This window comes from Empidonax traillii, unplaced genomic scaffold (genome assembly GCF_003031625.1).
Source record: "Empidonax traillii isolate 1590-97213 ecotype Southwest subspecies unplaced genomic scaffold, ASM303162v1 scaffold1500:size242321, whole genome shotgun sequence".
Taxonomy (NCBI): domain Eukaryota; kingdom Metazoa; phylum Chordata; class Aves; order Passeriformes; family Tyrannidae; genus Empidonax; species Empidonax traillii.
This window is the reverse complement of record NW_020956693.1, coordinates 58,969-85,200: the sequence shown is the minus strand read 5'-3', so window position 1 is coordinate 85,200 and position 26,232 is coordinate 58,969. Positions and strand designations below refer to the sequence as shown.

Genomic DNA, 26,232 nt, shown 5'->3' with positions numbered 1-26,232 from the left:
TGTCCCTGCCCATGGCAGGGGTGGCACTGGATGGGCTTTAAAAGTCCCTTCCCACCCAAACCATTCTGACATTCCATGATAAATTCACCCCTCCTGCTCAAGGCTTTTCTCCAGCCCTTCCTTTGCCAGAGTCATTATGCAAATGAGCCTCCAATGCAATTAGCAGCTGCCAACCCACCGTGGGCACTGGGATGCTGGGAGGGTGATGGTGCCACCATCACTGCTGCTCAATTCAGTGTGAGGTTTCTCTCATCCTCCTCCCACCACCTGAGCGTGGAAACACTTCCTTAGGAAACTTCCTCCTCCTGCCTTTCTCACTCAGACGAGCCCAGGACAAGGGAGCCTTAAACCACCTCGGGAAGGTGGATCCAGGAGGGATCCTTTCCCCATCCATCCCCTCTGGTGAGAGCTGTGGTGCTGCCACTGGTGAGAAGATGCCACAGCCAGGCTGGGAGCTGGCAATGGGAGCTCAGGGATGAACTGGGATGTGCTTGGGATGAAGGAGCCAGCTCAGCAGCAGCAGCAGATGAGGCCAGGCAGCCTCCCACATCCCACTGGGAAGCAAATCCTCCCTGGCAGCAGCACATGGACACCCCCCATGGCAGGTCCTGGTGCTCCAGGAGCATCCCTGGAGCCACCTCACCCTGGGAAATCCCATCAGGACCTTCCTGATCACCCTCATCCTGCAGACTGGGAGGTTTTGGAGGCCCAGAGCTCCTTCTCCAGGACAAACGAGAGGAGCAAACACGGGCACAATGGAAGAAACCAAAAACTACGGAGAGAACTTGCTTTGGAGGAAGATTCCTCCCCATGGACACCTCAGATCCAGGCACAGCTCAGCTCAGAGCAGAAATTCCAGATGGCTCAGCTGACTAAAAAACCTGGGTTTAAACTGGAGCTCATCCATCCCTGATCCATCCACCCCATGCCAAAGAGTTACAGTTCCTGATGGATTCAGCTCCGCTGCTCCTTAAATTCCAGGAGAGGGAACCTCAGGAGGGGTTTTCAGAACATTCCCACAGGGCTGGGAAAGCAGGGAACGTGCTGGAGGCCGTGGGAATGGTGGGAGAAGGGATGCAGGGAGCAGGAATTCCACACAACTGGGAGGGAATGGGGGGATCCGATGCCTTTCAAGCCACCTCTCACTGCAGAGCTCGAGTTCTGCAGCTGCATTTGCAATTTAAATCACGGCACTCAGGGATGCAAATCCATATGGAAAACAGGGAAGAGATAAACAAGAGCTGGGCAGGTTCTCCTGGAGCATCTTGGAGCTTTGGCAGTGTATTTTTAAGTGTGTGGAAATGCAGGAGGAAGTGGAGTTCTCACTGAGGTGTGTGAGATGCAGGATGTGTTTGCACCTCCATTTTCTCCCAAATTCCCTCAATTTGATGCTCCATAAAAAGGGATGGGCCCACAAATCCATGCAAAACAAAGCTTAGGACAAATAAACAGGTTTACCTCGCAATTACCCCTCACAGAGATTTAGGATTTCAATGCCATGAGTCATTTCTACCCAGTTTCATTTCACCTTCTAGAGGTTTCAAGAACAACTTCCCAACGTTTTCAAGAATGAAAACGCTTCCTAAAAATCGAGTTTGTAACTTTTCCCGTGTTTTTTTTAACCCCATTCCTGCAGGACAAGGGGAATCCAGTAGAGATGAGCAAGCCCTGGACTTGCCACACTCGGTGACTCCCTGGAGGGCCACAGGAAAATGGCACTAAAAGGCTGGGTTTGGGGGTTATTTGGGGGGTTTATTTTCCTTCCACTTCCCTGCTGGTAAAAAGTTGCCATTCCAGAGTGAGCTCAAGGAAGATCATGAAGTGGCTGCCGCTTGTCATGGAATTATTGAGGTTGGAAAAGCCCCCCTGAGAGCATCAAACCCAACCATCCCCCAGCACTGCCAAGGCCACCCCGTGTCCCCAAGTGCCACCTCCACAGGGCTCAGAAATCCATCCAGGAATGGGGATTTCATCCCTGTTCCAATGCCTGACCACCCTTTCCAGGGAGAAATTCCTCTGTAAATGGAAAAAAAAACCCTCTCCAAATCTCCCTTTCCCTCAATTCTAGAGATCTCTAAAGCCATAAAACCACCTTCAGTTATCCAGGAGCTAGATGTTCTCGGCTCCTGGTGCTGCCACTGCCTCCACGGCTCAGAAATAATTTAATCTCTTTCTGACCCAGTTCTAGAGCTGGGCAAATATTGATTTTATTTTTTATTTATATAATTTTTTTTTATTATGTTGTTTCTCACTCGCCAAACTGGAGGAAAAAAAAATAAATAAATAAATTTGATTTGGGCCAAGCTGCAGTGAAATGGAGATTCGTTGTCCCCACTGGGCTCCTGATTCTGTTCAAATATTACCATTTTGGCTGCTTTAACTCCAGACCCAAAAAATATTTTTATCTCGTTGTGCTTTGCTTTAATCTCTTCGTTAAATATGCAAAACCCCCCCAATCAAAACATTGGAGGCACAAAAACAACAACAACAGTTTAACAAGATTCCAAATAAAAGGAACTCTTGCAGTTCTCCAAGTTCTTTCCCCCATTTCTCAGGTGCCGCTATTTCCACACAATAAATTATCCCTGGAAAAATGAAATTAAATAAAACAAGAGCTAAACTGGGCCCTGATGGTCAAACCTGAAGGAGGGAAGCAAAGCTTGATGAACCTTCTCCTGTCTGTCTTTAATTAATGCCTTTAGATCCACCAACTATGTATTTGTAGGACATACACCCCATGAAATACATATTTTTAAGGTTTATATAATAAGTTAAGGAGTTTTAGGTAGTTTTCAAGCTGCTGGAGCCCCAGTCTCAAGTGGCACCATCCAGGATGGTCATCACACTGGAGGGATCAGCAGCATCTCTAAAAACCTGCTTGTTCCAAACACCAGCAGAGCAAGGCTGTGATCAAACCCCTCACAAACCACCACTGGGAGATTATATCAGATATAGCCTGATAAATATTCATTATCCTGACACTCATCTGAGAGAGGGATCCATGGAACCATCAGCGATCCTCACGTGCCAGCTCAGGATGTCAGGCAAGATGTGCAATTATAGCCCTGCCACGGCACTCGGGGGGTATTTAATGACTTGATTTGGTGGAACATTTGTTATTTTCCCAGGCAGATGCCAACACTTCTATTCCAAGAAAATAATCCCTCCCCTCCCCTTCTGATTAGCAAAATGTCTCCAGTTCCTCCATATGTTGGGAGGGAAGGAACTGCCCCGCTCCAAGTTCTGAAAATGAGTTAAAAAGTGGATTTGGGATGCTGGGAAATGGCAGCTGAGCTCCCACTGAGCTGTGATATTTGGGAGAAGAGCAGCTCTGGAGATCCAAGGAAGCTGGTGGGTGGCACAACAGAAGTTCTGTCACTGGTCCTTTAATGTCATAATTACTTTTCACGTTGATTAATCGCTCGTCAGTGCTCGAGGTGGAGGAACCACGCAAAGCTGCCACAGCTTTCGTTCCCACTCCATGATTTCCATGGCAAAAAAGAAAGGGGGGGAGAAAAAGCATGGAATACCCTCCAACTGAACCCTCCTGCTCAGTTCTTTGAGGTTGGAGACCTCCCTGAGGCTGCAGAGCCCAACCAGGGTGAGCTTTGGGGACCTGGGCCAGATCCTGCCACCACCCTGCAGGTCCCACGGGTGGCCTCAGCTCCAGGGAGCTCAGCAACGCCAGGGGATGTCACCTCCACGGACACACCATCTGAGCCACCTGCATGGGCTGGGAAATGCTCTCCAGCCACCAGAAATGCTCCAACACCCCCAGGAGCTGGTGGCTCACCCCAAAAACCCATTTCCACACATGCCCTCCCCCCTTTTGGGGATGAGCGGAGATTTTTTGGGGGATTAACCCCCACACACTGCTCCATGCTGGGTGGGATTTTCCTGGGCACACCAAGCTCAGCTGGAGATCACACTGGAAGTTGAGTAGCCCAGCTGGATTTTGTGGGATGTGGATGCTCTCAGGAAGGATCTGAGCACCCGAGCTGGGTAATTATAAAATCATAGAATCCTGAAAAGCCCCCTGAGGTCAAGTCCAACCATCCCCCAGCACTGCCAAGGCCACAATTAACCCATGTCCCCAAGTGCCACATCCACCCAGCTCGGAAATCCCTCCAGGGGTTCCTCCTTTCTCCTCCAGACATTTTTATTTCCAGCTCTTTCCTTTTAAGTTCAAGCTCTCACCAAATCCACCTTGGGGTGGTTTGGGACCCCTCATACCCTGCACTCCATGGACAACACTCAACCCCACAGCATGGGCCAGTCCAGCAGGAATTCTTGGAGGTGAATCCAGAGTTATTGCTTTCCATGGCCAAAGAAACACCAGTACAAGCAGAACTAAGGGAATTAAGGATTGACTTTCCATGGGTTCCTATCTCCCATGGCCAAAGAAACACCCCACCAATACACAAAGATGTCCAAATGAATTTATAAATCCATGGATTTATATCCCCCATGGACCAAGAAACACTTTGCCAGTACAAGGGAATTCAAGCTTGACTTTTCCATGGATTTATATCCCCCATGGTCCAAGGAACATCCCACCAATACAGCCATGACCCAGGGAATTCCTTTCCATGGATTTATATCCCCCATAGCCAAAGAAACACCGACACAAGCAGAACCAAGGGAATTAAGGATTGACTTTCCACGGGTTCCTGTCTCCCATGGCTAAAGAAACACCCCACCAATACACAAAGATGTCCAAGGGAATTCAAGCTTGACTTTCCATGGATTTATGTCCCACATGGCCAAAAAAAAAAAACCCACCCCACCCATTCAAGCATAACAACGGGAATTAAACCCCCCCTTGAGAGGTCAACCTCTGCTTCCTTCACAACCACCCCAGATCCAGAGGGATTGACTGGAAAGAGCTCCTGGAGGAGCTCCTGGAGGAGCCTGGGAGGAGGAAGAGGAGGTTTTCCTGTGAGGATCACCGGGACACGTGTCCAGAGGAGAGGAGCCTGCTGTGCTCAGACAGCCGAGTGTGTGTGTGGAAATTCCAAGGAACTCAGCCTGAGGATCTGAACCATTTTCCTGCAAAATCTTGATTATCTCCTTTATTTAGCACTTATGTAACAGGCTGGTGATTTGAATGTTCAGTCTCACGAGCTCCTGCTCAGCACGAAACAATGGGCCTGAAAATAATCTCCAATTCGCCTCCTTTTCTTTTTCCCCTGCTCTTTCTCTTTCCCCAGAGACTTGAAATAATAATAATAGTAATAGGGAAAAAATAAAAAAAAAAAGGACTTTTCAGCACTGATTTACCTGAAATATGGTTGGTTTAAAAAAAAGAAAAAAAAAAACAACAAACCACTTCTCCAAGCTCCCAGCTGCTCCAGTGAGCCATTCCATTCACAGGCTATTAAAGGAAACCACTGGAGCAACTTTGGCTGTTGCCATTTTCTTAATCAGAGTGATGTCACTGCACCCCTCTGGATTCCATTCCCATTGTCTCCCTGGAATGAGGGAGAGTGGCACACGGGAATGCAGGGGGAAAACACACCATTCAAGCAGTTCAACCCCACAGAGGGAAGCAATTAATGATGCACCCTAATGAAATTCTCCCTCAGGACAGTCACTTGATGCCTTAAAACCACAGAGCCCCAAAGCTCCTGTGATGCCCCAGCCCCTGAAAGAGCAGGTGAGAAACAGCAAAGGTTTCTAACACTAAAACTGCCACAGAAAACCGGGAACAAGCCCAAAGTTTCCAGCGTTTTCCAGCCCTCCTTCCTCCATCCACCACTGCAGATTTTGAGCAGTAAAACCCCTATAACAGCCATTCCATTATTTTGCCCTGTATCAGCATCAAACTGTCAGGAATGTAATTACCAGATTGCCCTACTTATCCCTTTAAAAGATTGGCAAAACATTTTCCTTTTTTTTATTTTTTTTTTCCCCATTAGTCTGGAATTCCTCAACTCCCCCAGGGAAATCTCCCAAACTGCCCAAATTGGAGCACTGTGGCAGCAGAGCTATAAAATAACCCCCCCCTCACCATCACACACACACAGGAGGTGCAGCCTGGCCCGTCACTGCCTGGAATTCGTGGCCAAAAAGTTGACATAAAAACCCTTAAAAAGTAAAATAAAATCCCAAGGACGCCCTTTTGCAGCTGGAGCTGCCACAGGGAGAAACTCTCCATGTTTCACTGCGGGGGGAGGGGAAATCCTGCTGAAAAATATGGGGGGTTTTGGCAGTATTTTGAGAGGTTAAAACTGCTCAGGAGGAACCCTCAGTGCAGACAAGGCCTCCAGGGGTAGTTTTGCAAGACCAGCCCGTCAAACTCTCACCAAATATCTCCCTCCACCATCTGTAGCTGCCACATGGGAATAAACTCAGCAGGAGTCGGATCCTGCCATCCCAAAGCTCTCTGAAAAACTTGGACCCACAGGGAAAACCCCCAAAAACTCCTGGAATTCCACAGCAGGTTCCTCAAAGCAGCAGCAAACCACACTGGGACTCTTCCAGGCTATCCCAAAATCCTCAGGGGAAGCCACAGCAGGTGGATTTGAGGGAAAAGTGGGAATTCTGGGTGCCATGGGGGACAGCGGGTTGTTTGGGTGAAGGTCTCCAACAAAAACATGGAATTAGGAGGATGGGATAGGCCAGGCAGTGCTGCCAGGTGTTCCCAGCTGAAAGCCAACAACACCCCTGGAGAAGCCACACCATCATTCCCTTGGCCTGGAAAGGGGTAGGCTTCTCCACAAAGGAGATAAATATCAGGGGATGGATGGAATCATTTGGGTTGGAAAAGCCCTCTGAGATAAAATCCGACCATCCCAACTCTGCCCAGGTCACCACTGCCCCACGTGCCCAAGGGCCACATCCATAGGGCTTGGAAATTCCTCCAGGAATGGGGATCCACCCCTGCCCTGGGCAGCCCCCAAAGCAGCTGCTCCTTCAGGCTCAGCCTCCAGGAGCTCCTCCTGGTGCACCTTCTCCAAACCCCCCCTCAGGACTGGGATCCCATAAACACACACCAGTTCTGCACACAGAACTTGCTGTACATCTACACACTGACCTGCGTTCATCTCTCACCTGTCACAGGGGTGATGAAGTTGATATCCACACACCAGGGGGCTTTGAGGCACTACCTGTTCCCCCTGAGCAGCCTGGGACAGTGGAAGGTGTCCCTGCCCATGGCAGGGGGTGGCACTGGATGGGCTTTGAGGTCCCTTCCAACCCAGACCGTTCCATGAGTCTATGATTTTTGGAAAGGATCTGATATCTCATACTCCCAGTATCCCATCCATCCCTGCCCTCTGGCAGTGGGAAGCCATTCCCTGTGTCCTGTCCCTCCATCCCCTGTCAATGGTCTCTCTCCATCTTTCCTGGAGCCCCTTCAGGTCCTGGAAGGCCACAATTTGTCACCCCAAAGCTTCTCCTCTCCAGGCTGAGCAATCCCAACTCTCCCAGCCTTTCCTCCCAGCAGAGCTGCTCCATCCTCTGACCATCCTGGATCCTCCTCTGGACTCCCTCCAGCAGCTCCATGTCCTCCCAGTGCTGGAGGCAGAGCTGCCCATCATCCACAGCACAACACCACCTTTCCCAGGGCTTTTCCAGTGATTAAAGTGAAGCCTTTCAAGACCCTGGTCCCACCTCAGGGCTACATGTGGTTTCTGCAGCGCTCTGCATTGACAGGGGGGGGGATGTAAAACCTCCACCTGCTCAGACTTCCTTTGAAGTGCAGCTTTCCCAAGGAATAAAAGGTTTCCTTTACCCCTGGGCGAGCGTTCAGGTTCGTTAGGCTGAGCCCAAAAATCCCATTAGCAAATAAGAGGATCTGCAGACAAAAGGGTCCCTTGTCTGTCCTGGAGCTCTCCCCCTGCTCCTGAGCTTCATGGATACACCAGGAAAAAAAGGCCACAGCATCTCACCCCCACCCCCAAGGCATTTACAGCAGTCTGGTACCTACTGGGATGTACTGGCAAAAAAATGAACCCTCTCAGTGATAAATGGGAGCAGGAATTCCATGGCTCAGGACATGGAAATGAAGGGCCACAGCTGCAGGACCCAGAGCCCATCCCTCATCTTCCCAAGCTCATTCCAGCTGCCTCAGATGAGCAGATGGAAAGACAGAGGCGCCAAGCCTTGGATCCCAGCTCAGACAGGCAGGGACAACTCATCCAGCAGCTCCTTGATGTTCCTCAGGATTTCACAGCTCCCTCCAGGTGCCACATTCCCAAATCCCTGGCCCAGCACAGGGCTCTGCTCTGCACACCCCACAGGGCCCCTTGGGGGTCACAGTCCGAAGTTTTTGGGGGGTTTGGTTCCACCACAAAACAGCCGCAGGACCCAGAGCACATCCCTCATCTTCCCAACCTCATCCAGGATCCCTCAGATGAGCAGATGGAGAGCCAGAGGATCCCAGCTCAGACGGGCAGGGACAGCTCGTTCAGCACCTTGGCCAGCACTTCCATCCTTTTATCGGGATTTCACAGCTCCCTCCAGGTGCCACATTCCCACCTCCCTGTTCCAGCACAGGGCTCTGCCCTGCACACCCCGCAGGGCTCCTTTGGGGTCACAGTCTGAAGTTCTGGGGGTTTGGTTCTACCACAAACATCACACGAGTTTAAAAAACACCCAACCTTTTTCCCCTGTAACTTTTCCCTGTGTGAAGAGCCGAGCAGGGGTCGGGAGGAAGAGGAATTCCATGCAGTAGATGGGAAAGCAGGTTCAGGTTCCAAAGCCCTGCAGGGATGCAGAGAGAGGGGAAAGGGGCTTTATTCCTGCTGTCCCTGCCTCCCTATGACAGCTTTGTTTCCCAGATATGGGAATATCAACTGGGAATTGTTGTGCAACTGGACCTGTGCTGGGTAAGAAAGTGCAGCCCCACAGACAATTAGCATCTCCAAAGGAACTGGAACAACAACAACAAAAAAAAAAAAGACAATAAATACTAAGAATTGGTCACAACCAGGGCCCTTTGCACATTTGGCTCCTTCCCTTGGCATCTGTAATGACATCACCCACAACCAGCATCGACTCTGCTCCCCAGGCAAGCAGAGCTCAAGGGCTTCAGACCTTGGAGCAGGTCCACACTCCTCCTAAACACAGCTCTGGAATTCCAGAGCACTGCTGCAAGGGGCAGGGACACAGGGGCGGCAGGGATGGGGAATTCTGGCTGTGTGGATGATCATCTTGAGGTAAAACCAGGGTCCTCAGCACTTCCAGCTCAGTTCATGGAGGAGCCACATCTTGGGGGGATGTGGAATTATTCAGGTTGGAAAAGCCCTCTGAGATCAACCCCCCCCCATCCCCCAGCACTGCCCAGGCCACCCCTGCCCCCTGTCCCTGAGTGCCACATCCACAGGGCTTGGAAATCCCTGCAGGGATGGGGATTCACCACTCCCAGGGCTGAAAAACCCCTTTCCCTGGAGAGTGTTTTCCTCATTTCCAACCTAATCCTCCCTCCTGGTGCAAACACAGCTGAGCCACGAGCAGCTCTCCCAAGACACCTTCACCTCCAACAGGAGACCCTTCCCAGCAACACTGGAGCGCAGAAACTGTTGCAAACACCAGATTTTAGTGCAGTATCTGTAAAACAGCTGGGTTTAGCTACAAGCCTTTTGGGATTCTCCCCTGGGAGGGTGAGGAGGGACTGGAATGGGTTTCCCAGAGAAGCTGTGGCTGCCCCTGGATCCCTGGAAGTGTCCAAGGCCAAGGGTGGCACTGGGTGGGCTTTTAAGGTCCCTTCCCACCCAAACCATTGTGTGATCCCATAAATGCAGTTTTTAGTGAACTCAGGCATAGCTGGAACTCCTGTAAGAGCAAATCACTCAGTGCCTTCTCCCCGAGCTCCCAGGGATCCGTTTCTCAGCACAAGGACAGATAAATTGGTTGCGATTTGCTTTTAAAAAGCAACTCCTGGCAGCAGGAGCTGAGCCAGCCAAGAGCCCAGGATGGGAGACACACGGAGCAGTTCAGGTTCCCTGCTCCTGGGAGACACACCCAGCTGAGCAGGAGGAGCTCCCCAGCTCTGGGAGCCAGCAGGGAGGAACAGACACAGGGATGGCACGGATGAGTAATCCCCATTTTCCTACAGGAGCACACCAATAAATCACTCGGCCACAGCCTGCTAAAATCCAAACACAGGCACTGCTCCCAGGGCTGGGGGGGTTCATCTGGAGAAGAGAGGGCTCCAGGGAGACCTGAGAGCCCCTGGCAGGGCCTAAAGGGGCTCCAGGAGAGCTGGAGAGGGACTGGGGACAAGGGATGGAGGGACAGGACACAGGGAATGGCTTCCCACTGCCAGAGGTTTAAAATAAAACCTGTCCAGACTGTGACCTCCTCACCATCCAGGTGTGAAAATTAAAGGTGTCTTGTATGAGAGAACATGTGAAATCCCTTTATTCCCAGAGATCCTGGTGCAAAAGCTCCTTGTTGTGCCTGGGACACCCTCACACCGAGTTGCTCTGCCCCTTTCTGACCACTTTTGCCCAATTTAGCTGCTCTTCTTCCCACATTCCCTCCTCAGCTCCCCATCCCACCTTTCCCCAGCTCTGCATCATTTCTCCCCCAAAACCCATCATGATAAACACCATCCAAGCCGTGTCAGACTTCCAGGAGTTGTTTTCCTCCCACAGGTCAGTGCTTTTCCCGAGGCAAAGCTGTTCCCTGCAGGGATGGGATGTCTGGGGGGTGGTTTGGGACACAACTTTCAGTCAAAAGGAACCAATAAACACTCCTGAAACCCTTCAAGGGAGCTGACAGTCCCCAAAACCACGCTCAGAGCCCAAGGAAAAGGAGATGAACTTCAAGATTCACCTTGAAACGAAAGCACACGAGCAAACCCTACAGACAATTATTCTCTGATCACATTCCCAGACTTATTTCAGCTCCCAGGGATCAGGAGAGCCACATCTCCTCCTTATCCCAAAAAAACCCACAGCCCACAGGACCTCGGGGCATGCAATAAAACAGCTTTATTCCTCAGCTTGTCTGTGTTTCAGCATTTCATAACCCCTCAAATGCCTCCAGGATTAAGTGTTGCTGTTCCTGGGCTGTTTTCCCTGATCCTACATGATTCCCCGAGCAGGTTGTACCCATTTAGGACATTTTTCCATCACTGAGGCTCCAGACTGTTCCAGTCACACACACAGAACGTGACAGAGGTGCTCAGATGTTGGCAAGTTCAAAGAGGCTTTTCCCCCCAGGCGAAGGAAAGTGGATTCTGTGCAACTCCAACAGCAGATTTTCCCCTAAGAGATAATTGTTGGGAGTGTTTGAGGCCAGGAACACTGAGGGGGAGGGAATAAGTTCATATTTGGGGGTGGAATAACTTGATATTTAAGGTCCCTCCCAACCCAAACCAGTTTGGGATTTAAGAGCATGAGAAAGTCTTTCACTCAGATAATCAGAACCCCTCCTGACCCAAATCAGATTTTCCTCGTTTCCCACCTCTCCCCCTCTGTTCAAGTTCGGGAGGAGCCTTTTTTTTTTTTCCCCCCTCCCTTATTTCTTTGATGCACTTAAGATATTCCAAGAAAGCTCAGAAAGCCGACGCCGTCCTTTGATTCCCAACTTCATCTCCTCCTAAACCTCATTTTCACCTCCCTACTTACAAAGGCACCGAGCTGCCAAACCCCACAGAGCTGCTGGATCGTCCTTTGAATTCCCGATTTCTCCGCTTTTTTTGAAAAGAAAACAACGGTGGGAAATGTTCCACGGGACCTTCTGGAAGTTTCCCCGCAGTTCAGAGCTCCCCGTGCTCCATCCCTGCAGCTCCGGGAGGGAAAAGCTGATGGAATTCTCACTAAAACAGGTTCCCGATGTCGGATCTCCTGCGTTTCCTCAGAGCCAAATGATCCTTTAATGCTTCTTACCGTAATTAATAATATCCTCCTCCTTTTGTTGGGTTTTTTTTTTCCTTCCCCCCTTAAACCAAACCCCACCGTGACAGCTTCCTAAGGACGCGCTAATTATTGCTATTTACATCTCAATATATCCTCGGGAGCTCCGCCGGGAGCTCTGATCCCGCTGGGACAGGTGATGCACAAACCCACCCTAAAGGCTTTGCAGGCCAAGGAAATCTGTCGCAAAAAAATAAATATAGGGGAAAAATTCCAGTTTTCAGCTCCTTGCTGAAGCTTTTGTTGGTTTGTTTAGGACTCTCTACCCTAAATATTCCCTCCTTTGCCTCCATCACACCCTCCAAAAGATGTTTAAATTGGGAAACCACCCCCTTGCCAGATTTTGGGAGTTTTAATAATCTAAGAACCTGGAGAGTTTTAAGAATCCAGGAACTTTGCGTTTCCCATTCCCCTTGGATTCCCAGGATATCCAAGATTAGACACTTGTGAAGCATCCCCAGAAAATCTTGCTTGGGAGCAGCATCCAAGCTTCCTGCAGGTTGTGCTTGTGGGTCAGACAAGCAGCAAACCCCGCAGAGGCTGCAGAAGTGAAATTCCCAGCACAGACGTCATGGAAAAGGTTCTAATTATAATACAACAGGTTTGGGATGGAAGGGACCTTAAAGACCTTAAAAGCAGGGACACCTTCCACCAGCCCAGGATGCTCCAACCGGGCCTTGGACACTTCCAGGGATCCAGGGGCAGCCACAGCTTCTCTGGGAATTCCATCCCAGCCTCTCCCCACCCTCCCAGCCAACAATTCCCTCCCAATCTCCCATCTCTCCCTGCCCTCTGGCACTGGGAAGTCATTCCCCCTCGTGCCAGCACTCCATGGCACACGGAGGTAAATTCCTGACAGAGCATTTCTGAACAACTAGAAAACATTTAAATGTTTTGACACTCTCTTTTTTTAAGTGCAACAGCTCCATTTCTCACTTGGAAATGCCTCTTTGAAGGTTCCCTTCTGCTTTGGAACACAGCACTCAAAGGTAAAATATCATCCAAATAACATCCAAAGCACAACAACCCCCAGCACATTCCCACTTTTTTCCAAACACTCTGATCACCTGGGAGAGCTCCTGAAACTCTTGGAAGTCACAACTCACTCCAAACCCCCCCTGGACTCCCCCCTGCAGGAGGTTCCACCTCAGGGAGCTCAGCCCAGACACTCAGAGCTCCTCGAGGCACATTTTTGTCTCTTCCCCCTTGGAATTCAATCCAAGCACCCCCGGGATAACCTGGAGCAGCAGCAGAACAAGCCCAGAGGCACAAATACCCGATTTCCATGAGCAAATGTGAGTGGTGCACATCAAACTGGGGAAAAAGGAAAGGGAACATCAGTTGTCCAGCCCTGGCACAGCTGCCCAGGGCAGGGGTGGAATTCCCATCCCTGGGGGGGATTTCAAATCCCTGTGGGTGTGACACTTGGAGACACGGGGCAGTGTTGGGGTCGATCTTCCAGAGTTTTTCCAACCCCAACCATTCTGCAGGTGGCAAATCCAGCTCCATTTTCTACCCCCTGTGCTCAGCAGTTCTTCCTACACCGGGGGATGTGGCACAAACCCCAAAAGAGGCAGCAGGGAGCCAGCCAGGAACACTGTGCCACCCTCACCGGAGCTGGTGCCATCAGCCAGCATCCCTCAGTACTCAGAGAGAGCCCCTGCCTTATTTAATATTCCTCCATATGGTGCTTTATAAGCTGATAAGTGCAGAACCAGCAGCCAAGTGCTGCACATTCCCTCTTGGAAGGATGCAGGGAAGGAAAGGAGAGCACTCCTTGCAAAGGCAAAACCACCGGTGAGTCATTACAGGCTTATGAAACTCAGACCAGCCTGGCCAAGAACCCAAATGTTCCCTCAAAACACCTGGGGGGGAAATTGGCCCACGGTGTGCTTGTGGAATGGATTCCTCCATGTGCAGCCCTGGGTTCTTGTTGCCCTTCCTGGGAATGGCAAAAAAACAAGGAGGGGGCTGTCCTGGCAATGCCACAATCCCAAGGAGGGGGCTGTCCTGCTGCCCAGGTTCCCTGGGATCATCAAGGGAAGCTCTCCAGGAACAGCAACAACCACATGAACCATCCATCCCCTGCTGGTCCCACCCTGGAGACCCCCAGCTCATCCCCACCCTTCCAGGGTGCTCCCATGGGGAGCACTGCCCAGTTTCCCGCTTTTCCACGTCCATGATTCCCTGGCAGAGCACGTGCCAACACTGCCTGTCCCGAAAATCAGCTGCCAAACCCACCAGGAAGCAGCCGAGAGGGAAGGAGTTCAGACCTTGGGCTGGGAAACGGGGAGGAAGGATCAGAAGGATCCCACCCATTCCTTAAACACATCCATTCCCAATGTTTGCCTTGGGTTTAGAAATCACTCCTACAGCTCCTCAGAGTCCCTAAAACATCCCCAGAGCTCCCCTCCCTTCTTGCTGACTCCTCACACCGGGAAGGGGCTCTCGGGGGGCTCCTCCCCCAGTGCTGGGGGTGGCAAAGCCCATTGATTAAATCCCCCTGGATTCTCCAGAGGGGATTTGGGCTGCAGGGAGTTGGTTTTGCACTTCCCAAAACCCCTGGAGTTGGAGGACTCCACTTGATTAGGGAGTAGCTGTGGGCAAGGAACGTTCTCTTCGGGAGAATATTAATCAGAGCAGCAGAACTAAGGGGGAAGGGGGGGGTTGGTGCCCGAGGGGAAGCTCAGCAGAACACACAGATTAATTAAACTGACTCCAAACTGGGGGTGTCCGGGGGGCCCTGGGCACGGAGGGGGGAGGAGAGGGGGTTTAAGGTCTCCTTTAGGGCTCTGGGAGAGCTCCCACTCCCCCCGGACCTCTCCCAGGTGAGCAGCACAAAGCTCCTCACCCCGCTGGGCACCCAGGGCTGGTGTGTCCTGGATCTGGAGGATTCTGGCTCCTCTGGGGTGGAATTCTGCCCTTGGACAGGAGGAGCAGGCACTGGTGGGTGTTCCCAGCAGGGCTTTCAGCCCCAGCACAGATGAAATCCCACCCCAGCAGTTGGGGAAGAGGTTCCTTCCCATGGGAACTTCAGTCCCGGTTCCTGCAGGCACAAACCATTCATGGAATCCGGGAATAAATGTCCTGAGGGGGAAAGAGCCCACAGGGATCATCCAGAGCAGCTCCTGGCCCTGCCCAGGACAATGCCAACCATCCCCACCCTCATCAGGCCCCACAGCCAGGGGTCATTAATTGGGGCTGCAGCACAACGGGAGCCTCAGGCTGGGACAGCCCCTGGGCTGGCTCTGAGCTCGCACAGGGAGCACCAACAGCCCTGCTCACCTCCAACACAGCATTCCACATTCCAAATTCCCAGCACAGTCACCTTACACAAGGAAAAATCCCTGGAAGAACAGGTTTTGCCATATGGGGATTGCAGAGCAGCTCGTTCCCATCGACCCCAAACGCACCAGATGTGATTTCCTGCTCCACTCGGGACATTTCTGCCCTCCCCTCCCACAAAACTTACTTCCTAGCAAGAAAAATGATAAATTCCGAAGCCTGACATATTCCATGAATTCCTGACAGAGCATTTCTGAACAACTAGAAAACATTTAAATGTTTTGACACTTCTTTAAGTGCAACAGCTCCATTTCTCGCTTGGAAATGCCTCTTTGAAGGTTCCCTTCTGCTTTGGAACACAGCACTCAAAGGTAAAATATCATCCAAATAACATCCAAAGCACAACAACCCCCAGCACATTCCCACTTTTTTCCAAACACTCTGATCACCTGGGAGAGCTCCTGAAACTCTTGGAAGTCACAACTCACTCTAAACCCCCCCTGGACTCCCCCCTGCAGGAGGTTCCACCTCAGGGAGCTCAGCCCAGACACTCAGAGCTCCTCGAGGCACATTTTTGTCTCTTCCCCCTTGGAATTCAATCCAAGCACCCCTGGGATAACCTGGAGCAGCAGCAGCAGAACAAGCCCAGAGGCACAAACAGGACCAGAACATCCCAGACCCACCACAAAACTCCTCCAGGACCTTCAGTGAAGATCCCCTCAAAAAAACTGAGCCCCCCAACCAAGAAACCCCCTCCCTACCCACATTTCAAGTGATTCCCACAAAACACTGCTTTCCCAAACACACCTTCTCCTTCCCCCTCAGGCAAGTGGATTATTGGAATGAAAGAAGAAAACCTTACTTTTGGAAAAAAGCAGAACAACTGGAGCCTCCCAACTTCCCTGCTCCTTCCAAAGCTGCTCCTCTGGGAAGGAAAAAACATCCCCTTCAGGCTGGCTGAGCTTTAAGGGATGGTCACAATTAATTCCAGGTGTGGGGGGAAGAAAGGGGGAGTGGGAGCAGCTCTGGTTGGGCACTGAGCTAATGAGGGGGCTCAGGGCAGCTGGGCAGGGGGGCTCCAGCTGCACCAAATTAGGATAATTATCTTTTTCTGCATCTCAACTCTGCTGGAGCAGGTGCAGCTCGTGAACAGGGGTGGGGGGGATTTCACACATCAGGTGAGGGAACAGAATTGCAGTCTAAACCCTGTTCTAGAGCAGCTCCTGGGACTGGATTCCAGGCCAAACCCTGCCCTAGAGCAGCTCCTGGGACTGGATTCCAGGCTAAACCCTGTCCTGGAGCAGCTCCTGGGACTGGATTCCAGGCTAAACCCTGTCCTGGAGCAGCTCCTGGGACTGGATTCCAGGCTAAACCCTGTCCTGGAGCAGCTCCTGGGACTGGATTCCAGGATCTAAATGCAGGTGTTCCCAGGCTGTGGATTCCTGCAGGGAAGCTGTACTGGGATACAAACACACCCATGGATGGAGCAGGCACAGGCTCCTCCTCTGGAATGAAACATCCCTGCAAAAACGGGAGGCTTGCTCATCCATCTGCTCAGTCAGGCTTTTATCTCCCTGTCTCTTTGATCCCCATCTCCCAGACCCGTGGGCCACCAGCCAGAATTAGTCAGTGAAACATGTCAGGAGTCAAATCCCGGCAGTTCCACGCTCCTGAGGGATGAGGGATCCCAGGCTGGTGCTCCAGGGACACTCAGAGCGTTGTCCAAACCCTCCTGGAGCTCTGGCAGCCTTGGGGCCGTGCCCACTGCCCTGGGGAGCCTGTTCAGTGCCAACCACCCTCTGGGGGAAGAGCCTTGTCCTGAGATCCAACCTAATGTGAGCCTGGGAGGAACTTCAAGGCAACTTCTCAATCCTTCAACCTCCCATGGGAGCCAGAAGCCCTCCTGGAAGGAGGTACCTGATGACCTCTCTGCTCCCAGGCCGTTTCCAAGGTCTTGGGAGAAAGTTCTCCTTCCAGAAGAGCTTCAAAATGTGTCTGGGAGCAGCAAACTGCCTGCTCTCCATTCCCTGCTATATTTAGTGAGGACATTATTTATGGAGATGGCAGGAAATAATTCATCTGGATCCAGACAGAGCTCGAAATTGGAAAGAGGGGCTATAAAAAGAGAAAGCAGAAAAAAAAAAAAAAAAAAAACCCTGAAGGGATGGGATTGTGGGTCAGACCTGGGTCATGGGGACCATCAGAGCTGCCTTCCCTCACAAAGCTGCTCTCAAAATCCCCTTTTAACCACAAAAAAAAAGTCATTCAATGTAGGAAAAAAAAATAGTTTAAAAAATTAGTTACGTCCCTGAGCCCATCCAAGGGAGAGTGGCAGGATCCTGGTGCTGGCAGGGGGAGGAAAGCAACATCCTCCCTGCTGGAATCTGCATCCTGCTGGGTGTCTGCCATCCCAAAGGGATTTTTCCACTGGAGGAAGGGGATAGAAAGCAAGAATACACCTATATATATATATATATATATATATACAAAAATACACACACACACACATATATATATATATATATATACGTGGATATAGAGGCTGGCAGGGATCAGATCATCCCTTCACTGAAGGAGATCCCGGGAAATATTTGAGGAATGTGGAAAACAGAAGTGAATTTAAATAATTTCTCTTTCCTTCCTCCCCAGCACTTCATCAGGCTGATTCTAATTCAACTGCACTTGGCTCTTCTGGGCCCACAGAGCTTTTACTTCAGCAGTTTAAGGACTTGTTCCTCACCACCAGATTCCCTCCAGATCTCCCTCCCGTGGACTCGAAGGCAACATTTGGAGCAGGAGCTGCATCAGGGTGAGATGTGCTGCTCCAGCAGGGCAGGCAGGCAGCTCCCTGCACACCAGGAGCATTCCTGGAGCTGTCCAACACATCCCAGGATGCACCGAAGCTCATGGAAGTCGGTGCAGGGAGCAGCCCGGGTTAAATCCCATCATCTCCTGCACATTTACTGAGCACTCTCAGGATTCAAGTCGAGATTTACACCCTAAACCCCAAACCATCACAACCAGCCCTAAAAACGCACAGAGCAGCAGCTGCCAGACCCTCTGCTCTGGGATTCCAGCCCCTTACCTACGGCACAACCAGGACCTCGGGAGCTGAGCCCATCCCAATCCCTGGCTGTCCATAAAAACCACAGCCGATGTTCCCCGGCTCCTCGCGCTCCCAGGTTGAGCTTCTCGAGCTGAAGTCCCTCTGAAATCCCAGTGCAAACATCCCCGGGATGAGAGGGAGGGGGAGATCGCTCTGCAGGGCTCAGGGAAGAGTTAAAACTCCCAAGGATCCCTTGGCTCCCGCGGGAGCTCCCGGAGCAGGCGGTGGTGGAGGAGCTCCCGGCTCCGCATAATTCCTCCCCTGTTCCCAGGGCTGCCGCGCTTCCCTGGCACAATGTCCGGGATTGTGCGGGGTTAAACCGGCCCACACAACGCCTGCATTCACACCCAGCGAGGCGAGCAGTGCCTCCTCCATGGAAATCACATCCGTGGAAATGCCCTCCTCTCCACGAAAATCCATCCCCGCGCGTTGGGGGCTGGTGATCCAGAGGCTTCCCCGGCCGGCAGAACCGCGGCCTAAAACCCTTCCTTAAAGGTGACAAAGCTCTTCCTCGGAGCGGTTTCGTTTTTTTCCAGCCCTCCTGTCATCCTTCCGAGCTGCTCGTTCCCCCGGGGCAGCGCCGGGGGAAGGGCAGGTCAGAGCAGACCCTCCCAGCTCCAGAGCCAGCGGTCCTTAATCCCCGCCGGGAGCTGAGCGCCCGCTAAATAATCCCCGGCGTTCCACAGAGGCAGCCAGAGGCCGTGGAAGATCCTTCCCGACTCGTCCTGACCCTGCTCCACCTCCCCGGGGACACAGAGGGTTCCATCAGCCCCCGAGCCGGGCGGGAAGGGGCAGCTCCAGGCTTTGGGGTCTCCCCGATTCCAAGCCGTTTTCCTGATAAAACCCACGACCGCAGTTCGTATTGAGGCTGTTAGGTAACATTTGGGGCTCGGCAGGAGGAAGCAGGACGATCTCTCCGGAATTTAACGCATCCAGTCCTTCACTTCCACGTTTTTTTGGCACCGGCAAGGAGAAGCCTCGTTGTTCCCGTGGCCCCGGGGGCTTCTCTCCGACACTTCTTGGTGCAGAGCCCTCTGAGAACTGGCGGTGCTCATTCCAGTTGGGATTTCTGGAGGTGTTAATGGCCGTCCCGAGATTATCCAGAGCTGCAGGGGGGATTTGAAACATTTTTTGCTCCGGGGGTTGGTCTAAAACGCGGCCTGGGGGGCGCACAGAGGGACGAACCGTCACACACTCTGACACACCTGGTGTTCCCATACGTGGGAAACTCCTCCTCCGGAGCTGCCCTGCTTCGTTCCCGCTGAAATCATGGGAAAATGACTAAAAGCTCTGCAAGGAGTGAGCAAAACGTGCCCCGGTGGGCCCTGGGTCGCTGAGGGGGCTGCTCTGGGTGCTGGGTCACACAGCCCTGTGAGCCCCCCAACAGCAGCAACATCTCACCCAGCGGGCACCACAGCTGCTCCCAGCTCTCCAGGCTCACATCCAGGCATTCCCTAACTGCTCCTCACCCCACGGGGCACAAAGTTGGAGCCTGGGCACACCACCTGCACCCCGAGCGCCCAGTGACCCCCCCGGGATGGGGCGGTTCAGCACCAGGCACAGAAACCCGTTCTCCACTCTCCCAAAACTCCCCCGTTTTTTGCTGAGCTGCCTCTTGGCTGCTCAAACCCCCTCTGTGGCCACTCAGGCTCCTCCCTGAGCCGTGGCAGTTCGAGGCTGGGTGAAAGGAGAGCCATCGTGTCCTCAATACCTACATTTTCTGCTTTATTAACGGAGCAAGTCATGCATAATGGCAAGGGGAGGGAAAGTGCATCCCTGCGGCCCTCGAGTTGTTCTGGGTTGTTGTGCCAAGAAAACAAGCTGGGCAAGGCAGAGCTGAGGAATTGTGTGTCTCCCCAGGGATTTGAGCAGCTCTGCTCTCCCCCCATCCCATGGGGAAGCACGGAGAGGGGGATGGTGGGCCCTGCTCTGGCTCCATCCCCGACGTGCCCCTCAGGATTCCCAGGTTCCCAGTGCTTTGCCTCAGTTTCCCCTCAGGATCAGCTCTGTGAGTGGCTTTTTCCTCCCAGCTCTCCTGTTCAGCTGGAACAGAGGGAGGTGAACGATGGGACGTGCAGCCAGACACCATGGCACATTAATTTGGATTTTTATGTGGCCTCAGAATAAGCAGACGTGGCTCATTTTGCATTTCAAGGCAGCAGAGCAGCTCCCAAGTGCAGCTGTGCTGCCGTGCCAGGCACTGTGCCAGCACAGTGGCCCTTCCCTACACCTCCAGCAGTGGCACATCCTCCGAGAATCCACGGCAGGCAGGGCTGGAAAGCAGCCTGGGCAGGGCCCATCACCAGGGAGATCCGTGCCAGGGCTCAGGTCCTCCCGTGGGATGAGACAGAAGCTCCACGGGAGGAACTGGAGAGAACTTGGAGCAGCAGAGCCTGAAGGATGGGTTTGAGAGATCCATCGAGCTCCCCGTGCAGGGCTGGGAAGAGGGGCAGGGCACAGGGAGGATGGATGGATGGACATGGAAATGTGCTCCTTCCCCTTGCCAGCTGGAGAAACCCCTTCCTTTCAGAGGGTCCGCTCACAGAAGGGACCCAAAACCAGGCAATAAATGGGTTAACCAGGCAGAAATCTCCCTGACTGCACCACGGCAGAAGCAGAGCCGTGAGGAGCTTGGAATATTCAAAAAAATAATAATAAAAAAAAAAAGGACAGAAAACTCGCTCAAATCCCACAAACCCATTTGCCCAAAGCAACGAGGACTGAGCCCCCCCAGGGTCCAGGGGGCCACCTTCAAATCCTGCCTTCCCGAAATGGCCCTGGGGCTCTGCTCAGGCTCCTCGGGGGCTTCAGGCGACCCCCTGGGCTCGGCGTTTTTTTGGCAGAGCGCTGCCCACACTCTCCAGCCGACCTTCGGGAGTCAATGAAGACACGGCGAATTCCCATGGAAGCGCTTTCCGACACAGAGCAGCCACACATGACTGACTTCACAACACTCCCCCTCCCCCTCCCCACCGGCTCTCACCAGCCCTTCCCTCCTCGTCCTTAACCTAAATAAGGCGTCACATCGCCCAGGATGCAAAGGCAGCACCGCCGAACCGAAGTCTTACTACAAATCCGCGTGTGACATCGATCCGGGGGCTCAGTCCGCGGCCAGAGCTCCCTTTCCTCCAGGCCCTCCCACCACGCTCTTCCCGAACAAGCCCTCTCCTATTCGCCACGGCGCTGCTTTTCCAGAGCATCCAACAATATGTGCCTGTGTGTTGGGAAAGGCAGCGAGCCCTGGCACTGCCAGCGCCGAGACCCTCGCGGCAGTCATTCACCAGCGAGCAGAGCCCCTCAGACAGCTTCAAGCGCGTCGAAATTTCGCAAAATTAAGGGAAAAGAAGGGGGGTGTGCGTCTCTAGAAGCGGGTGGGAAGCAAATCTGGGAGCGGCGGAGCGCTCGGGGGGAGCGGGTGTCACACCAAGCGCTCACGGGCGAATTCATGAAGTCTCCCCAGCCCCGAGTGTCAGAGCTGCCGGCAGCACCGCACCGGCCCCAGCCCCGCTTACATAACCCCCCCTGGGCCGGGGCACCGCCGGGGACGGGGCATCGACACAACCGGGGCATCGACACAGCCGGGGCACCACCAGAAACGGGGCATCGGTGGGGTCGGGACTCCACCGGGACCGGGGCATCCATGGGGCTGGGGCATCACCGAGGCCAGGGCGTCACTGGGGCCGGGGCATCACTGGGGCCGGGGCATCACTGGGGCAGGGGCATCACTGCGGGAGGGCATCGCCACAACCGGGGCATCACCGGAACCGGGGCGTCACCAGAATCAGGGCATCGTTAGAACCGGGGTAACACCGGGACCGGGACCGAAGCATCACCACGGCCGGGGCATCAGCAGGACCGGCCACACCGCGGCCGGAGCATCCACAGAACCTGGGCATCACCGGGGCAGGGACATCGCCGGCACCAAGGCATCACAGCGGCCGAGGCACAGCCAGGACCAGCCGGGACCAGCGCACCGAGCAGCAGCATCCTCAGCGCGCAGCCCCGCGGAACGCCCGGCTCGGTCCGGGCATCGCCAAGCGGGGCCAACTCCAGGGCGAGCGAGGGAGGGAGGGAGGGAAGGAGGGAGGGAGGGAGGGAGAGGGAGAAGCAACAAGACCCGCGGACCCCGCTCAGCCGCCCAGGACCGTGTGACACGAGCCGGGCAGGCGATGCCGCCGGTGATGTGCAAGTCACGGCCGGGGGGAGCGGGGCCGGGAGAGTGGGGATGGGGAGAGCGGGAATGGGGGAGCTGGGATGGGGAGAGCGGGGATGAGGAGAGAGAGGATGGGGAGATAGGGTATAAGGAGAGAGGGGATGGATAGAGAGGATATGGATAGAGAGGATGGGGAGAGCGGGGATGGGGAGAGCGAGGATGGGGAGAGCGGGGATGAGGAGAGCGGGGATGGGGGAGCGAGGATGGAGGTGCGGAGCCGCCCGCGGGGCCGGCGCGCCCCCGGCGGAGCCCCGGGAAGTTTGCGGCGGCTTCTCCCCCGCCCGTGGTTCCGCGGCCACGGGCAGTAGCGCCGCCGGTGACAAGCGCGGCGGCTCCGGGCGCTCCGCGGGCGCGGAGCATCCCCGCGGCGGCGGCGGCGGCGGCACCGGCTGCAGCCCCCCGAACGTGCCCCCCCTCCCCGGTTTTCGCCGTGAAATGTCAGCGTCTCATGGCAACGCCGCTGCCCCCGCGCTGCCTCCGCCGGCTCCCGCGGCGCTCAGCGCTGTCCCCCCCCCCCCAAACCCCTCCGCCGCCTCCCGCCCTTCCGCCCCGGCGACAGTCGCGACAAGGTCACGCGGCGCCCCGCACTCACCGTACACCCCTTGGCCGGAGCTGCCCTCCAGCAGAACCGTCAGCAGCCCCAGCAGCCCGATGGCCACATCCATCTTCACGTGAGCATCCACATATCCAGCCCGGCGGGGCGGGGGGGGGCCGCGCAGCGCCCGCCGGAGCCCCGCGCTCCGCTGCGGCCGAGCCGCGCACGCCCGCGCAGGCAGGGCGGCGGGGGCAGGCGGCGGGCACCGCGCCGGTCCTCCTCCTCCTCCTCCTCCTCCTCCTCCTGCTCCCCCTCCTCCTCCTCCTCCGCCTTCCTCCTCCGCCTCCGCCTCCTCCTCCTCCTCCTCCTCCTCCTCCCGCAGCGCAGAGCGAGCCCCGCTCGGGGCAGCACCGGCCCGTGCCCGCGGCAGCCCCCGCACCCTCAGGGCTGCTGCGGCCGCCGCCGCCGCCGCCTCCCGGGCCCGCCGAGCGCCGCGCGGGGCCGCCGCAGCCTCCGGAGCCCCGCGGCCATCAGAGGCCCCCGCAGCGCCGCGGCCCCCGCATGGTGCGCGGGGCTCGGGGCCGGCGGGGGGCGCGGGGAGGGTCCGCGGGCTGCGGCGCTGCGGGGGCGGCCCCTCTCGCGGTGTCTCAGCGCGGCTGCGGCGCCGCGCCCATGGCGGGGGGCGGCGGGGGCTGCGCGGGGCTCCCCGCGGGATGCGCGCAGGGTGCGGGCGCTGCGAGCGGAGCGCGGCGGGGCCGTCACGTTGTGCTGATACGTGCGGGGCCGGCAGCCGCAGCCCGCCGACGTCAAAGCTGCGTGGCTGTCGCTGCTGCGCGCCTTCCTCCGCCTCCTCCTCCTCCTCCTTCTCCGCCGCCGCCGCCGCCCCCCCGGGTCCCCGCGGCTCCAGCAGCGCCAGCGGGCGCGCAGGGCCGCGGGGCTGCCGCGCTGGGATGTGCGCGGGGTGTCCCGCTCCGCTCCGGGATGCGCGGAGCGCTGTGACCGTCCCAGCCCCGGGATGCGCGGGGCGGTGCATCCCGCCCTATCCCGGGATGCGCGGGGCACGGGGCTCCGGGACCGGTGCGACCCACGCTGCCCTGCGGTGGGTGGGGGGTCCCGCCGTGCCGCGGGATGCGCGGGGCGGTGCGGGGCGGACAGTGAGGGGCGCCCTGAGCCCGCGCTGGCTCCGCGCTCCGCTCCCCGCTGCCGGAGGGTCCGGCCCGCGTAGCTCCCGCACATCCCGCACATCCTGATGCCAGGTTCCTGACCGTGACCTCGGTACCTCCCCCTCGGTGCCCGCCATCCCATCCCGCTCCCTTCCTACCCGGCTCTGGGGGCGCCCCCCGGCTCAGGCCTCCCCCCAGCCGTGCCCTGCACCGCTGGTCACACCCCCCGTGGGTGTCTGGGTGCAGCAGCGCCGCTGTCCTGCCCTCCACTGCCCAAAAACCCCGTGCTGGCTCGAGGCTGAGTGTCCCGGGGCACTGGGATAGGGACAGTCCCAGCCTGGGGTCTCTCACACCCTGCGGTGACTGAGGTGGCACAGACAGGGGCACGAGGGGTACTGCGTGTCCCAGGCAGCTGAGCCACCTCAAACACTGGGGTTTCACTGGGCATTCCCCCCTTCAGTGATGTTTACCCCCCACCACGTATCTGAGACCCCCTCACTGGCTCCCAGCACCTTCCCAAGCTGCCTGTGGCCCTACATTTTGGGGTCAAGGGATTTGTCCTGGTGAAGGTCTCTTGCCTCTGATTCCCCTAAACAAGCCAGGGATTTTTTGGGAAGTGACTGGCCCTGTCCTCTCCCTTTTTTCCTTGTTTTCTGCAAGGATTGCCCCAAACCCATGGACACCTTGGCCACAGTTACACTCAGCTCCCTCCTCTGCCTGCAGCAATTAAGGATTAAAGCTCCAGGCCAGGGAAAAGGGACAAAGGGACGTGCTCTGGAGGGAACACTTGCACTGTCAGGGTTTCTTGTGACCCCACTGGCACGAGGCAGGACACTGTTAACAAGGCTTGGCCACTGGGGACAGGCCCCAAAGGGCTCAGAGCACGCAATCCATCACTTGGAAACGCACTGGTGGATGCAAGGGGGCAAATTCCCTCTTCCCAACCCGGTGAGAACACGGGAGGTGGAAGGAAGGGTGGGCACAGCACTTCTCTGTGCAATCCCCATTCCCCCAGAGCTCAGGCTGGCACTCAGCACAGCCTGGAGCCCATTCCCAACCCTCTGCCAGCTGGAGCTGACGTTGCACTGGGACTGTGCCCAAAATACCGTGTCCCCCTCAAGGGACACAGCGTTTTGTGCTGTTCCAGACACTCCACTGCCTCTGGCTGCATCTCTCCACCTTCCCTGCTTGGCCTCCCCACGAAGGGACTCCCAATTGCATGCCTGGGCCCACCTGATGCTCTCTTTTACCTGTCTTTCAGCTGCAAGGAGAATTTGGGATCATCTGCCTCAGCGGATCTCCAGGGGCTGCGCTCCCAGCGTGACCATCAGTTGATGGCTTTCAACCTCCAGCTGCCTTTTGGTTTCTCTCTGCCTCTCCATCCTGCCAAAATGACCCTCAGAGCAGCAGCTGGGCCACATCTGGGTTGTGATCATCCTCCCCGTGGTTATATCCCAGCTCCTCACAGCACAGACACCCGAGTTGATCCTGAGGGTCGGAATCATTCACTGGCTGCTCTGCCCTGTGGAACTATCCCAGCAGAAAGGATGTTTTTCAGCACACCACTGACAGGATTTCTTGGAGGTTCAGCGTTTGGCACTTAACAAATAAATAAAACTTCCCCCCAAAAAGCCTGGAAATCGGTGCAAAAAACTCCCAGTCTGAAGTTAAGCAGGTGCATAAATTCCTGTGCATGAAATGCCCACGTGGTTCCCACTGAACAGATCATCTGACAGGGCTTTTTTGGAAAGTATCTTGTTCTTAAATGTTTAAATATTCCAGCTCCTGCTGAGATCTGCTTGATGATGTTAAGCTGGGAAGCCAAACCCCAACCATCTCACTCGCCAGGAAGTTTACTGAAGGAAAAAAGAGGAATTAAAATAACTCCCCAACTTGGAGCTGAGTGTGTCCCAAATCCCCCTGAGAGTTAAACAGGGCTGGAGTTTTTCCCCTGATGGAATAATTTAGCTGGGAATTGTTCTGGGGAAATTCAGCTGGTCTGGGGGGGTTCCCAGGGCCAGGACTTTGTCACCACCCAGCACTTGCAGAGGCCACTTCACCCT

The 26,232-nt window shown here is 55.1% G+C and overlaps 1 protein-coding gene across 1 annotated transcript in view; it reads right to left on the bottom strand.

The window, feature by feature from the left end:
- Positions 1 to 23,213, bottom strand: part of LOC114070285 (MAM domain-containing glycosylphosphatidylinositol anchor protein 2-like) — a gene marked incomplete at its 3' end in the record, with an annotated part of 164,138 nt that extends 140,925 nt beyond the window's left edge. Inside the window, exon 1 of the mRNA XM_027907620.1 lies at positions 23,064 to 23,213. Within this exon, the coding sequence (XP_027763421.1) occupies positions 23,064 to 23,136 (73 nt within the window). The remainder of the gene's footprint in view (positions 1 to 23,063) is intronic.
- Between the last annotated feature and the right edge of the window lie 3,019 nt (positions 23,214 to 26,232).